This window comes from Triturus cristatus, chromosome 5_1 (genome assembly GCF_964204655.1).
Source record: "Triturus cristatus chromosome 5_1, aTriCri1.1, whole genome shotgun sequence".
Lineage (NCBI taxonomy): Eukaryota > Metazoa > Chordata > Amphibia > Caudata > Salamandridae > Triturus > Triturus cristatus.
Window position 1 is genome coordinate 215,133,312 of NC_140587.1, and position 17,017 is coordinate 215,150,328.

Below are 17,017 nucleotides of genomic sequence, written 5' to 3' on the forward strand. Positions count from 1 at the left end.
AATTGTGCGTAAAGTGGTCTGCTGAAACCTCAGACTTAAAATTAGTTGTTGTCTAGTTAAATTGAATAGTACAATGCCTCACAGCAAGTGTGTTGAAATAACAGGAGCTAGTGTGCCAAGTGCTATGTGACCTGGGCCTTAAACCAGCCACGACAGATCATACATTGGGACATCAATGTGTGATAAGCCTCTACTGGAATGTAAATGCATGTGTGATTCACCCGAGTTTTTGAATTTATACGGATCATAACCATGCCTCAAAAAGGCTGCAGAGAGTTTTACTACTAGGGGCAAGGAAGTTAAAGAAGAGCAACCTTGGAATCTAGAAAGAGTGTTAGAAAAGCTTCTGAAAACGAAAATATTTATTATGTTATGAAAAATAGGTATGAAGGATGTGTGTTCTATTTTAGAAAAAGGCTCTATCAAAACAGAGGGATGATCAAAATTTGACAGGTTTTGCAAATGGCACAAGCTTACAAAAACAAGTATTGTGATGCAGAAGGTGGTATCGGACATTTACCATGATTCACTCTAACTAAAGCCTTTGATCAGTTGCCAAATTTATAATTTATAGGCAGCAAGATGATTTTCCAGACTCGACCACTAGATGGTGGAATAACACACAGCATGCCAGTTTAGGATAGCTTCAGGCTCAAAACTGTTTTTACAGGTAAGTAACCTTTTCTGTGCAGCTGAAGAAAAAACACTTGATTTCTGGTATAGGATGAAATGTAGCCAGCAATCAGTTTACCAACAAGGCACCTACATTGTGTTCACTCACAGACAGCATCGTAGTGTTTTGTGTGCAACAGTTGTGTGAGAGGACGGTAAAACGTATAGATGTTGTATTCAGAATTTTCTTTCATTGTGATACAGTGACCTTTTTGGCATTTAGACATTGCACATTGCAGGCTTCCCGTATCGTAGAGCATAGGAGCAGAAACAGATATCCAGCAAAGCCGGCAGACCTTTAAACAGCAGACCTTGAGGGCACGTCTTTAAACAGCAACCCTTGAGGGCACGTCTTTAAACAGCAACCCTTGAGGGCACGTCTTTAAACAGCAACCCTTGAGAGCACATTTTTAAACAGCGACCCTTGAGGGCATATCTTTAAACAACAACCCTTGAGGGCACACCTTTAAACAGCAGCCCTTGAGGGCACACCTTTAAACAGCAACCCTTGAGGGCATGTTTTTAAACAGCAACCCATGGGGACACGCCTTTAAACAGCAACCCTTGAGGGCACGTTTTTAAACAGCAACCCTTGAGGGCACGTTTTTAAACAGCAACCCTTGGGGGCACGTCTTTAATCAGCAACCCTTGGGGGCAAGTTTTTAAACAGCAACCGTTGGGGGCACGTCTTAAAAGAAGCAACCCTTGGGGGCACACCTTTAAACAGCAGCCCTTGAGGGCACACCTTTAAACAGCAGCCCTTGAGGGCACACCTTTAAACAGCAGCCCTTGAGGGCACGTTTTTAAACATCAACCCTTGGGGGCACACCTTTAAACAGCATCCCTTTAGCGCATTGCTCTAATGGCCCTGTGTTTCATTTTGTGCTGCAAAAATACTTCCAATTCGAGCCTGATTGAGGGCCCATCGCACATAGGTAGAACGCATCCAGTGAAGTTTTGGAGAATTTTCTGTGAATTGTCCAGAAACATTCCTTCATCCCTGTCTTGAAAGTTCATTAAACCGATGGAATGGATCCACATTCCTCTGCTGACCTTGGATTAAGCAGCACAAGTAATCTATCCGTTTTCAATAACAACACAGCAATCACAAAATAGTTCTGGTTTTGAAAAAGTAGGCACAATATTTTAATTAAAGGCTATTTAACAGTTTTATTTGCATTGCTATCTATTCATTATTACTAAGCATTACTTAAGTGTGTAAAGCAAGATTAGATTTTGCTTTAAATAAACAATGTATTACACTTGTCAATGACCATTTTCCATTTCTGAACTTTTTCTTAATGTTGTAGGCATTTTACTAATACAAACATATGTTTGACCAAAAACCTAAACAAAGAACTTAGCAATAGAAATTTAGGAATGGCCTTAAAACCATCTCTTTCTAGTTGTGGCCGCAGTGAGGAAAGTGAAATATTGTATTAATATTGGTTTAGTCAGACAGGCTTGTACCCTGTGGTTTTGTACTCTACATAGACTGCTAAATGTGTGTGTGCCACAGCGAAGCGCAGTTAAATGCATGGTGCATTGGTCCTCCAGTATGCAGGCTGAAGAGGTCTCCCTTTGTCTAGCGATAAATGTAGTTATCTCAAAAATCTGGCATGGATCCGGCCCTCCAGGACCGACTTTGAAGAACCCTGGTCTAACTGAAGTGAGGGAGAGAACTTTGCCCAGGGTTGCTGCCGCCAGTTGGGATAAAGGGGGCCTTACATGAAGGTGGCCTTTGGGTAAGATATGCGCCCTTGTTACCTAACAGCACATGGCCACATTTTTTTATGACTCCTGCTTTGGACAGTGAAAGTGCACTGCACACCTAATCCTAACCTATTTCTGCAGCCCTCGCCCCACAATTTAGAGCAGTGTTGCCCAAACTGGGGGTGGCGGTTTTTGGTGTGTCGCGAAAATGAAAACGACGAATAAAGATGGCTTTAAATTCTGTATTTATCTTGTCACATTGGCTGCGCTTCGAAGACAGAGGTTGAATATCCGTCTGTGTCTTCTGATAAATTGGTACTTATTTTTTTTTCACCATTGGGATTGGAGTTTACAAACTCCTCCCTCTTTGCAGTCAGAGAAAGATGAGTAAAAGAGAATTATGCAACAATCTTGCTTTGGTACAGGGTGTATGAAAGAATAGGCTCCATGATGGCATTTTTTTGTAATACACAACAAAATATAAATGCCTGTAAATTAACTGTAAAGATTCATCAGTTAAGAAAGCAAAAAAAAATGAAGCATATTTTCTTTTGTAATTCTAGAGTGTAATGGAAAAAAAAGATCAAGACACTTTACTTGGTGATGCACAAATGATAAATATTAACTGAAACACGATTTGCATACATAATTTGTGTGCAATATAGTTTTATCAGTAAAACTGTATGTCTGTGCGACTGTAGTGGCATCTCAATAGAAGATGTGCTGTCTATAAACAACAGTTTGCTACGACACGATGCTTTAGTTACATAAAAAAAACTTCCGACTCGTGTCCGTTAAAGCTAGGTAGGCTGCAAATTTTTGTCTTTCTAAAAATTGGGTGGTTTTAAAAAGTTTAGGATTATCCCAGTTTTGTGCGGGGAAGGGATGTGCAGTCACCAGCACCAAAGGCCCTTCACAATGTTTCCACATACAAGGGGTAACTAGCACAGCCGACTGAGTGGTTTGACACCTAGAGCCCACCTTCCTTGCTCCCACTGCAGCCATGCACCCAGGTTGGTCATTTACACTGTGAGAAGAGGCAGCGTTCGTTAGGTCTGCAGATTTTATTGCTGCTCCCTGGTTACGGGGTGATGACAGGGCATAGAATTTAACCTCAATGATTCTAGGCATGTTTAGGGAAGGAGAGGGTGTGCGCTGGACCTCCAGTCTCTTGGCTGCGTGAGTGTGTGGGTTGCATGTGCTGAATGTTTGCATTTGTGTGGGGGCTTACAGTGCTGCTCGTGCTATATAAGGGAACCTTGCAGTGTTAGCTGTTAGTTTTGTACCTGTGCTCGGTGTATGTGACAAACTTGCAGTGGAGGGGAAGTAGGATGACCAGGCGTCTCGGATTTGCTAGGACAGCCCACGTTTTTCACCAATTGTACCAGCAGATTCTGGGAAATATACCTCATGTCCTGGTTTTCAGAGAGGGTCAACTGAAAACTGTGACAGGTGCCTTTTTTATGTTTTCCATAGCAGGGATAGTTAGCAGCTGCTACAAGAAAGCAATATCATTAAGAGACATGATACTGGCTTCAAAATGTGCATTTTATTTATGTTCTCACTGCCTCTTCTCTAATTCTGTGGTAATGAGCACTGTCATTCTGTGTAAAATTGTAGTCCTTCTATTTTTAGGTCTCGCCTATTCAACGTTCATGCGCTGCATAGGAGGGCCTTTAGCCGTCGCTCTGCTCATTTTCAAGCACACACTCGTGCTTGTGGCGGCATCCACCTCGCGGGAGCGGGCAGTGGCGCACCACAAGCACGAGTGCAGTGCTTGAAAATGAGCAGACTGCACGCACACACCACTCCCGGGCTCACCTCCTGCTCCCCCCCCCCCCCCCTCTCTCTCACGCGTGAATCACTCGCGGGCTGTGTATTTTCAGCCAGCGCTTCCCAGGACAGTACTTGGTTTCCTGTTTGTGGTAGCCTAAAGGCATAGTTCTAATGTTAGCGGATGTGTGCGAGCTCTTTTTAAAATTACTTTTTACTAAAGAGAAGGTAGCGTGTTTATGCGTGTTTGAATTACATTGTCTTTCATTTCGGAAGCGTAAACAATCTTTGTTCTATTATATGATTTTGGAGACCGCATGGCTTTTATTTTTTCAGCACAGCGCCCACTTCACTGGCACCGCGCTTCATGTTTCAGATTATTGGTTTTTTGTTTTTATCGGGAAGGTAGCGTGTGTAGCGACTTCTGGTGGCCGACTAAATACTGTTCTTGCTGCAATAGTGAGTTTAGCGGTTAGATTTAGTACTCATCCTTCCTGAACTCTTGTTGACAGATCCGATAACCAGCCCTCCTTCCCAAGATTTTAAATACAATATTTTGTCAGACTCTGGCTGGTGTGGCAATTTACACATTCTGCTTGGATGTCTGAATCTAAAAATGTCCTGTTCTCTCCAATGTCAATAAACACATTTTGAGAGACTGATCCCTGCTAGGAACTAGCAAGCATCTGAAAATGTTCAGGGCCCTCAGTGCGTAGCACACACGTGATAATAGCCCTTTTTAGAAAACATCCAAATACCAAACTTCTGCACACCTACCCACACATGGAATCACAAGCAAACAAACATATACACCCCCACACCAAAGCGCACACACACACACTCTCTCTCTCTCTCTCTCTCTCTCTCTCTCTCTCTCTCTCTCTCTCTCTCTCTCTCTCTCTCTCTCTCTCTCTCTCTCTCTTTCTCTCTCTTTCTCTCTCTTTCTCTCTCTTTCTCTCGCGGTCGCTCTTGTTTGAATTTGTTTATGTACTGTGCATCTAATGTAGTTGTGGGTATGTGAGCGGGACCTGTTTGTGGTAGTCATTTGTGTGTCTGGTTGCCTCAGATAATTCACATATGTAATCCTTTCCCTGACGGAGCGATTTAAATTTTAACTCCTGATACTTACGTTTCTAATCATCTAAGGTCATTTTCAAATGTTTCTGCTTCACAACAGGAATCTGTATCTTTAAAAAAACAAGCATTGGCATAGCCAATTTGGGACCATATTAGTGTTTAGCCCTGCAACAGTTGATGTTGTTGCAGGAAGGATTGTGTGCTGCATAACTAAATACCTATAAGGCCCCAAAGGCGAGACCTTTTGGCTATGCCAATGCTTGTTGTGAAATGTCCTGGTTTTTGGCTTTAAAATTCCGTTTACCCTAGGAGAAGGAGGTGTGTGCATCTGGTATATAGCTTGCTGCTGACTTTTTCCCAACTTTGCAAATGACCGACTCGAATGGTCTTTCTTCTAATCTCCCGTTGTTGGCAGCATCCAGCTGCTGCACCCGGTTGAACGTCACGCGGTTTCAGCGTTCTCCTTATCTGGGAGCCGCTCCGCGTCCTCAGTTAGCTGTTCGAATCGAGCGAGCTCAGTCTGGTACGCCGTCTCTAGGTAAGGGAACCTGTCGGATGACACTCCGTTTACTTGGATTATTTGACCTAGAATTTCTGTCCCTGTTTATTTCTTTAGTCCCCCTCTATCACTCACAGTTAATTTCGGACGCATATATTGTTTTTATTATGTGCACCATATGATTAATCGCCCTTTTTGGTTTTCCTTTGGGTATAAGCAATTCCTGCTGGTTTCGACTTATACATTTTCCCAGTTTTGCTTTTCACTGGACTTCTTAGTCCCGTTTCATGACATCTCAGTCTACGGATGATAATGTGGGTTACCAGGTCCTGTTAGCTCTGTATTTCTCTAGTTTAGGACCACCTTCTGTTTCACTCATTTATAGAGCGCTCTCTCCATTTGTTTTTAGAGGCTGTTTCTTTGGTGATTCGTCTCACCCCACATACCGATTATACAGCGGTGTGTTTCCGATGGAGTATTCGTTTCCTCCTTTTTTCAAATAATAAACGTGAGTCTAGATTTACTTGGAGTCATCACCCACCTCCCGTTTTTCTAGCCATTTGCACTTTTGACCTTACTGTCGCTTTTAAATTAACTTGTAGGTGACTTTCACTCCCACCTGACTTTTGAGCCTCTGTGCCCAGATGCCAAGCTGTCACTGACTTGATGCCTTCTTTTTCTCTGGTAATTATGGCAGTCATATCCTTATCTAGTCCTACAGTTGAATGTCCGCCTGGCACTATTCCCTTTTTAATCTTCACCTATATCTTTGCATAGGTGCCTACCTTCCCCGGTTCACCATCCTCTTCCGTCCTGAGGAAGACCCCACCTGTAAGGAATTAATTTACCTACCTTTGAAGAGGGGTCGAAACGTCGACATCCCATCATGCCAGTACCCTCAATAGTGCGTTGAGCACTGTGAACTCTCATTTGTATATGGCTTTTTGGCAATAATATTTGATTTTGTTCATGAATGACTTTTGAACCTTTGGCACGCCACTAAGGTGCCCAACAATTGATTTGTACCATTGTTTTGAAATTGTTTATGTCACTTACTCAAATACCCTACCCATTCCTTCACTCCCTTCCCACCCCCGTGGCACCCTGCACATTTGTAAATAGTGTGATTTACTGTATGCATTTATTTGCCTGTTCCTAGTGTGATTAAATAACACTATGGTTTTGCCTTATAATTGTTGCAATTTTTGTTGATCTTTCTTAAATCTCCATTTATACTCTGGGACCACTTCTATTCCACTGTATGTTACCCAGGTCCCAGTGATTATTGGGTTTACCCTTAGTTCTAACGCTTTAATGAGCAGGTGCACACCTGCGAGGTTTTCTTTGTGAATTCTTCCCCCTTCTATAAAATGGTGGAGAGTGAAACCCTCTCCTACACTGAGGAATACATTCACCAGCTGCTACAGGACCCCAGGAATCTCTTTCTGTCATCCGATACACCCAATATCGATTTCACACTCAATGACAAAATAGCTAAACTTGAACGCTTGGAAAAGAAACTAATCCGTACAAAACTTCATGGTCACTTACTCACCAAATATCTACAGGCGAATATAATACCAGTTGGGCTACAGATTAGAAATGAACCTGCTATTTTTGTAGATCTACCAAAATTCAAGGAGGGTTTTAGTTTCATTGCGAACAATGCTTCGCGACATTGGATGGTTCTCGGAGTAGAAACTGCGGCTGAGCAAGTTCAGACTTTGACCAGGGAAATAGCCGCCCTCAAACAAGAAATTGCAGGGGATTCAACCTTGACCAATGCTAAAAGTGCTCTTGAGAATCTCACAAAATCACTCAAAGACTTTGAAACCACTACGCAGAATAAAAAACTGGATAAACTCTCCAAAGACATCAGGTTCTATGAGAAAAAGAACACATATCCCTATCTCAACGAAGACTACTATAAACAGGATACCTCTGGCCGCTTCACAGGCAGAGGACGAGGAGCCTTCAGAGGAAGAAGGAACTACACCACTTTTTCCGATTCTACGGTTAGTTCTGATAGTGATCCGGAGGCTCCTGGCCCCAGCTACGAGTATAATTACCGAGACAACTGGTACAACCCCCCCCAAGGTTATTTCCCTTTTTTAGGGGAAGGCCAATGGAGACCACCGCGAGGACGAGGTGGCAACTGGCCAAGAGGGCCTCCGAGAGGCCAGCAGAACCCACCGAGCGCCAATTGGGACAGAGGCCGAGGTACAACCCCGAAACAAGTTCGGTTCCAGCCAGAGAACCACGGAGAGATATCGACGAGGCGCAAAGTCTACAGATGGTAGAGCCCAGTGACAGTCCAGTGGTCAACATCTCTACATACAACCTCAACGCCGACGAACAGGCGGTACTTTGCAAGGGCCTATCTTTTGTCCCAACTGCCCATCCGAACACATTCAACCTTAAAACTGAACTCCAAGGGTTTTTCCGTAAGATCCGTCTCAGGTATTTTTTTAAAAACAAGGAAGACATCCTACCCAAGTCGGTCACTGGATTAAGGCCTCCATCGAAGTTTTTTCCACCGGCTAATGCTATGAGTAGCAGGATTTTGGCTTACGAGAGCATGGTTCTGAACGATGTTGGCACTTTACTCTCAACATACAAACACACCATACCGAATACCAGTAAGTCTGAGAAAGCGGCTCTCCAAACCCTCCGAAATAACAGAGATATTGTGATCAAGTCTGCCGACAAAGGCGGGGCTATAGTGGTGCAAGATACGACTGCATACAGATCGGAGATTTTACGGCAATTACAAGACGGTGTTAGTTACTCACTGTTGAGGTCTGACCCAACGAAGGACCTGATGGAGGAAATCCATTTAATAACTCTGGATGCTTTAAACTGTGGTTTTTTAAGCAAATTGGAATATGAGTATCTGAATCAACAACATCCACGACTACCCACCATCTATACGTTACCCAAGATACATAAGGATATCCTACATCCACCAGGTCGTCCCATTGTATCCGGCTGCGGATCACTTTTGGAACCTCTATGTAAGTACATAGACATTTTCTTGAAACCATTGGCAGAAGAAACAGAAACATACCTCCGAGACACCATGCAAGTTATTACAATGATTGATCAACAACCCTTCAACCCATGCGAGCAGTTACTTGTCACTTGCGACATAGTCTCACTATATACTAGCATCCCGCAGGAGCCTGCATTGACAGTTATGCGAGAAGCACTGGATCTAAGACCAGCACCAACAAGGGTACCTACAGACTTTATCATAGCTCTTTTGACCATCGCTATGAAAAAGAATTTCTTTTACTTCCAAGGGAAGTACTATGTACAAACAAAAGGAGTCGCGATGGGGGCTGCCTTCGCACCAGATCTAGCGATCCTTTATATGGACAACTTTGAGAAGCGGTTTGTCCTCACCAACAACCCTTTTTTGGCACATGTCAACACTTGGAAGAGATATATTGACGATATATTGATGATTTGGAATGGTGAGACTATCCAACTCAATTTGTTCCACCAATGGCTAAACCAGTGCGACCCTAACATTCAGTTCACTATGCAGTCCAGCACACAGGAGATACCTTTCCTCGATTTAAAAATCTTCCACAAAGATGATAAACTTCTTACTACCCTGTATAGGAAGCAAACGGAAAGGAATTCCCTACTGAGATACAGTAGCCACCATCCGCGCGGCTTGCGCGACAATCTACCAGTGGGACAGTTCCTGCGGATCCGCAGGAACTGCACGAAACGATCTGACTACACTACAGAGTCTGAGAACCTAACAGCCAGGTTAATACTAAGAGGTTACCCTAAACGCCTGGTTAAGAGGGCCCGGAAGAGGGCATGGTACAACCCACGGGACATTCTGCTTTCGCCTAAACATCGCGATACATCAAGTCAAAATAACAAAATGATTTGTGTTACAACATTCTCCACGCGCAGTAATGCAGTGAAAAAGATCATCAATAAACACTGGAACATTATATCCACGGAGATTGACCAACCTGACCCACCGATGCACTCTTTTAAGAAAGCAATGAGCATCAAGGACCACGTGGTACATTCCTTCCTTGAGGACCCGGTTGAACCAACGATTCTATCACTCTGGAGTTTACCACCCATCATAGGTCACTTCAAGTGCGGCTCGTGTAAAGCATGCCCCACAACTATGCAATCAAAGAAATTCGAATACCAGCATCAGACCATTATTTTACAATCACATACCAACTGCAATTCTAGCAACGTCATCTATGGGATCCTGTGTCCATGTGACCGACTATATATTGGCCAGACACAACAGAAAGTCAAGGCAAGAATCCTTCAACATCAAAGTCGAATCAGATGTAATGTGACAGGTGCACCCTTAGTTGATCACTATCACCAACTGGGACACCATCCCGAAGAAATGAAATGGATCGTCTTGGAAAAGACAGAACTGGGACCTCGGGGAGGTAATATATCCTCCATCCTGCTCATTAGAGAGTCAAAAATGATGATCCGTTTTGACACTATCCTAACTGGTTTAAATGAGCAAGACCCGAGTAATGCCCAATTAGCTACCCTCGGTAGCACATGAACTAGGTTCTCTTTTGCTCTGTTCTCCCCAGCCCTTTCTCTAACCTGTGGTTAACGTTATTTCTTAGACACTGTATGATGCTGACCATGAGCTTTTTCGACCAAATGTACGTATTATGCACATGCATTGTTTTTCACTCACAGGAACCATAGTCTGTCTTATCCAGCAAGCTTGTATCCATTGACATGTAGTAACATTACTTTTTGATGTCATTTTTCTAATGTAACCTCTTTTTACTTTCTCATCTGTAATTGCTGACCGAAATGAGCACATATGTCTGTCTGTTTTAAACAACCACTGTTCCCCCTTTTTTTCGTTAATATATTGTGCCGGTTCTCATCCCTGAGACGCTTTGAACCAAATGCATTCATTTTACAATTGTTTTTTCTTTTATGTGATTACTTAATTGATCAAGAGCCTCACTGTATATATTATGCCATGTTGCAATCCCAAAGTGTACAATCGATTCTCTCTTGTTACTTCTACGTGATCCCCTACGTATACATTCCTTTGATTAAGGTTGTTCCCCCGGGCCCTGACGATGCCCTTTCAGTTTTGTATTTTCCGTGTACACATTTAATTTTAAATTATTCTATTTACTCTATTTATTTAGTGTGGGACTTTATTTACCCACCTTCTTTTTCCCAACTTTGCAAATGACCGACTCGAATGGTCTTTCTTCTAATCTCCCGTTGTTGGCAGCATCCAGCTGCTGCACCCGGTTGAACGTCACGCGGTTTCAGCGTTCTCCTTATCTGGGAGCCGCTCCGCGTCCTCAGTTAGCTGTTAGAATCGAGCGAGCTCAGTCTGGTACGCCGTCTCTAGGTAAGGGAACCTGTCGGATGACACTCCGTTTACTTGGATTATTTGACCTAGAATTTCTGTCCCTGTTTATTTCTTTAGTCCCCCTCTATCACTCACAGTTAATTTCGGACGCATATATTGTTTTTATTATGTGCACCATATGATTAATCGCCCTTTTTGGTTTTCCTTTGGGTATAAGCAATTCCTGCTGGTTTCGACTTATACATTTTCCCAGTTTTGCTTTTCACTGGACTTCTTAGTCCCGTTTCATGACATCTCAGTCTACGGATGATAATGTGGGTTACCAGGTCCTGTTAGCTCTGTATTTCTCTAGTTTAGGACCACCTTCTGTTTCACTCATTTATAGAGCGCTCTCTCCATTTGTTTTTAGAGGCTGTTTCTTTGGTGATTCGTCTCACCCCACATACCGATTATACAGCGGTGTGTTTCCGATGGAGTATTCGTTTCCTCCTTTTTTCAAATAATAAACGTGAGTCTAGATTTACTTGGAGTCATCACCCACCTCCCGTTTTTCTAGCCATTTGCACTTTTGACCTTACTGTCGCTTTTAAATTAACTTGTAGGTGACTTTCACTCCCACCTGACTTTTGAGCCTCTGTGCCCAGATGCCAAGCTGTCACTGACTTGATGCCTTCTTTTTCTCTGGTAATTATGGCAGTCATATCCTTATCTAGTCCTACAGTTGAATGTCCGCCTGGCACTATTCCCTTTTTAATCTTCACCTATATCTTTGCATAGGTGCCTACCTTCCCCGGTTCACCATCCTCTTCCGTCCTGAGGAAGACCCCACCTGTAAGGAATTAATTTACCTACCTTTGAAGAGGGGTCGAAACGTCGACATCCCATCATGCCAGTACCCTCAATAGTGCGTTGAGCACTGTGAACTCTCATTTGTATATGGCTTCTTGGCAATAATATTTGATTTTGTTCATGAATGACTTTTGAACCTTTGGCACGCCACTAAGGTGCCCAACAATTGATTTGTACCATTGTTTTGAAATTGTTTATGTCACTTACTCAAATACCCTACCCATTCCTTCACTCCCTTCCCACCCCCGTGGCACCCTGCACATTTGTAAATAGTGTGATTTACTGTATGCATTTATTTGCCTGTTCCTAGTGTGATTAAATAACACTATGGTTTTGCCTTATAATTGTTGCAATTTTTGTTGATCTTTCTTAAATCTCCATTTATACTCTGGGACCACTTCTATTCCGCTGACTGTGCTGGGCGTATGTGTGCGAGGAAACCTTGCTGCAGTTCAGCCAGTGGTGTAGTGGTGATGCGTGGAGAGAGCATATTATTGGATGAATCTGTGTTTCAGTGATTTCGTGCACGTTATTTCTAATTCTTATTTTTTTTCTACTAGTACTTCAACGAGATGTTGTCCCTTTATAACTCTGATATATATCAAATGCAAGCACTGATGACTTCAAGTAATGCCTCCATCGCAGAGGGTGGGTTCACAGCACTGGCAGAGTTTCAACTGTGTTTCTCGGCACATGAATTTTCCCACGGTGGAGAGTTGGAAAGGAGCTATAGTATACCGTCACCTGGGTCTTAAGAAAGACTTCAGTCTTAAATTAACATAATGAATGCCTCCCTATGTGTTATCCTCGCCTAATTTCCTTCTAATTGGAGATTTTATTCATCATGCTGAGCTAGCATCCGACCCAGATGATTCTAACTTGTTGACTAACCTTAAAATGCTCGATCTCCATTTGACAAAAACTGGCCCTAGGCACACTACCGCCCACACTTTAGACCTCTTATTCTACAATTCCCAGTATATACATATCGACGAACCTGAAGCTCTCACCTGGACAGATCACTTTTTAATCAAATATAATATCTCTTTTAAATATTCTCTTACAAAATCTCAAACAGGAAAAAAGGTTAGAATAAGATGCTGGAATCTGCAATCTGCAGCCAGCTTTCAAGCTGTATTTAAAACCCCAGATTTGGAAAATATACCGGACAGGAATGTGGCCTGGTATGATTTCTCAGAGTCATTTTTTGGGGTTCTTGACATAGTGGTCCCCTACAAAACTAATGTGACTAACTTGTCCAGAGCCAATGCCCCTTGGTACACGGCAGGATTAAAAATTGACAAATCAAACTGTAAGAAATTAGAACATATATGGAGGTCTTCGAAAGGCGCCCCCCACAGACACCAATTAAAAAAAAAAAGCGCTAGGAGCTTAACACGCAAAACAGTTTTATCAGCCAGGAGACTCTATACTATAGGCAGAGTTGAACAAGTAGGAAATTCTGCAAAAGAGCTTTTTAAATTCTTAAAGGAGAACTCAAATCCCCTGGCCTGCAGTTCAGGCACAATAGCTTCCCAAACACTCTGTGACACCATGGCCTTGCACTTTGAAACAAAAATAGATAATATCTATTGCAATTTTTATAATAACACGTTGGCGGCAAAATACGCAGAACTCAATAATTCTTCAGGTAATAACTCCCAGGCTATATTAGAAAGATTTGAATTGATCACATGTACTTAAGTACTGGATTTCTTAGTTATAACAAAATATGGTTCTCCAGCAGATCTTTGCCTCCATCATATCACAGCCATGCTATCCACTTCTCTTGCACCATTGGTTACATCTCTATGCAACCTACCTTTGCCATCAGCCACGGTGCCTAAGGATTGGAAAGCTGCCTTTGTTAAACCTATTTTAAAAAAGCCATCAGCCAATCATATGGACCTGGCAAACTTCCGTCCTATTTCTCTCCTGCCCTTGATTAGCAAGTGGTTGGAATCTCATGTCAATAGCCAACTTTCCTCTTATTTAGAGACACATCATTTGCTGGACTCCTCTCAATCGGGCTTTCGTCCCACTCATAGTACAGAAACCACCCGGTAGTTAACTTGCTCAGCCTTTCCACGGATGCAGGTACAGCTGCGATGCTGGTTCTTCCCGACCTGTTGTCTGCACGAGATGGGAATTCGTGGCACCGCATTGATTTGGCTAACTGACTCTCTTCAGGACAGGACCCCAAAAACTTTTACTAGGTCCTTTCCAATCCAACATTCTGTCCCTGGGAAGGGGAGTGCCTCAGGGCTCGACCCCGAGCCCCACATTCATTAATGTCTACATCTACCTTGGCTCAGCTGGTTAAGTCCTGTGGCTTTGAAATACTTTCATATGCGGACGACACACAACCGGTCAGCGCCCTTGGACCACAGATAGGGAATGTCAAAATACATTGTACTACGTGCATGAGAAACCATGCTACCTGGATGTCCCTAAACTGCCTTCAGTTGAAAGGGGATAAAACTGAGATTTTATTGTTTGGAAAGGCATAGTCCCTTTGGACAACTGATTGGTGGCCCATCGAGCTCTGCCCTGTTCCCTTTCCTAAAAATAAAGCAAGGAATCTAGGTATTTTGATAGACGACAAACTATCGATGAAAGAGCAGGTGATAGCTACCTGTGGCACGTTCTTTTGGGTAATAAGCCTCCTTAAGAAGGTATTCCAGTGGCTTCCGGTGTCCTCCCGGAAGACCCTAGTCCTGGTGCCGATAATCAGTTGTCTAGATAATTGAAATGCGCTACTCGCAGCATCCAACTAATCCCGTCTACCGAAATTACAGGTGGTGCAAAATACTTCTGCCTGACTGGTTAATAAACAGCCACCGGACACACCGTCAGTACCTCTGCTCAGGGCACTTCACTGGCTACCTGTAAAGAAAAGAGCAAATTTTAAACTACTCTGTCTGACCTTTAAAGCCAGGTCAGGCAAAGCACTAAGATATCTGCAGGATAAACTAGTCTCCAATCTTCCCCAAAGAAACCTCAGATCAAGTAACCAGCTTCTCCTCCACCCACGACGTAGTCGAACTCTAAAATACAGTGGTCGATCTTTTTCATATGAGGGCCTGCACTGAGTTTTCAAGCTTTAAAAGACATCTTAAGACCTGGCTTTTTTAATGGTTGATTCTTAATTGATTTGCTATCCAAGCGCCGAGCTGCCCCTTCGAAGTGGAGTCGTTGCGCTATATCAAGTTATAGTAACATAACATGCCCCTGCTTCTTAGAAGCCCAGCTTCCTTGTCTATAAGGTTTAGAAATGACTCTGGCAGGAGAGATCAGTATAAGGTAGTCTGTTTTAGTATTGTCATTTGCAATGATCCCCTGTGCCTTTCATGGAGAAAGGATTTCTTTCATTTGTGTTTACCTCATCACACATTTCCGTCGAACTGCGGGCTCTGTGACTGATCTCCGAAGTGTGATAGTCCTTCAGAGGTTCACGCCGCATCTATCGCTTGCTTGTTATCCTGGCAAAACTGGGGCGGGTGCATGCATGCATGGATCTGCTCCTTTCTGACTGGAAAGACCCAGTCAGTTAGCCTGTCACCATTCATGTTGGATGCCCTTGACCTATTCTGTGGAGTTCCGCAAGGATCCTCCCTGTGCCGACCCTCTTAAGTACATACATCATACCTCCAGCTAGCATCATCAGCTCTCACAACATCAACATCCTCTGCTACGTCGATGACATACAGCTCATTCTCTCCTTCACTGACAAGATGCCCTACACCCTGCTGGATAAAACCAACTGTCTGAAGCTGAACACTTGCAGGACCGAAATTGTGATTGTTATGTTATGTTTTTTCCAACAGTCTTTGATTAAACTACTGTTGCAAAAAGTGTTCTTTTGGATAGAAATCAATTCTGATTATTAAAGAGAAACCCCAACCATGCTATTACGTTTTAAATTCTGAGTTTGTGTTTCTCCAGACCAATCACTATTAAACTATATGGCCTACTAGTATGGTCGTCATGTGACTCCTATACCATGTAGTTCTTAGTCTTATGTAACACTTTTTATTCAGTGATTTACACACATACTGATTGTCTGTGTAATGTGTGTGATGTAAAGTGGTCCGACACACTGTAAATCAAATTAAATGCATCTGAGAGAGAGTGTGGTTATACAAAAAGGAGGAATATTATGAATTTATCGTTCAAAGTATTGGTAATATTCCAACAATCCATTGAAAATTGAAAAGCCCTGATGAAGTTCAAGTTATCTATTTGCACGAAACGCGTTGGCTGTATGTTTTATATGGAATTACTCGGGCTCACTTCTATCTGTTCTACATATTGAAAGCAAACCTCTGCATAGTAGTGGCAAGAGTATGTTGTGTCTTAGAACCTGTTCTAGACTTAATATATATTTAAAATAGAAGAGTGATATTATGTATTATTTCGTATTATATACAATATTCTGGTTTTATGAACATAAATAGTTTCCGCTTTATTTGTAGGTATTTTTCCTCAAAATGATGTTATGTTACCTTCTATTTTAAATTGATTGTGAATGATGCGATGTTGCGTATTTTATATCGATTGTAATGGATTTGTTTCCAAAATAATTATTGGATTGTTTAATGAGTGCACACAATACAATTACGTACTTAAACGTGACAGTAGAGCTTTTCGTCTGCTTAATGTGTTTGGGAGAAAGAAGTATCATATAAATTAATAGAAATTACTACGCCATGATTTTGATAACGGTTTGCATACTGAGCAGATCGCACCCATACTGTCTGTTATTCAGTATTTCTACAATAATATGTCAAGTCAGTAACTTCCATCAGATTGTTTTCATATACCAAGAAAGAGTTACCTTTTCTGTTAACTTGGTATTCAACAGTTTTTAACTATTGTTGCTTTTTAGGCAAAAACACTAAGGAAATTAATCCAGCAGACGTTTCGACAATTTGCCAACCTAAATCGAGAAGAAAGTATTTTGAAATTTTTTGAGATCCTCTCTCCGGTTTACAGATTTGACAAGGAATGCTTCAAATGTGCTCTGGGTGTAAGTATAAAACTCTATTAAACAGAGCATATGGCTAAACAAGTGGTGCTTT

General features: G+C 42.3%; 1 protein-coding gene across 18 annotated transcripts in view; it reads left to right on the forward strand.

Moving 5' to 3' along the window:
• Positions 1 to 17,017, forward strand: part of PTK2 (protein tyrosine kinase 2) — a 799,547-nt gene that overhangs the window by 434,234 nt on the left and 348,296 nt on the right. For all 18 annotated transcript variants that reach the window (XM_085604846.1, XM_085604845.1, XM_085604850.1 and 15 more), the window contains one exon: positions 16,825 to 16,965. In XM_085604846.1, the coding sequence (XP_085460972.1) occupies positions 16,825 to 16,965 (141 nt within the window). The remainder of the gene's footprint in view (positions 1 to 16,824; positions 16,966 to 17,017) is intronic.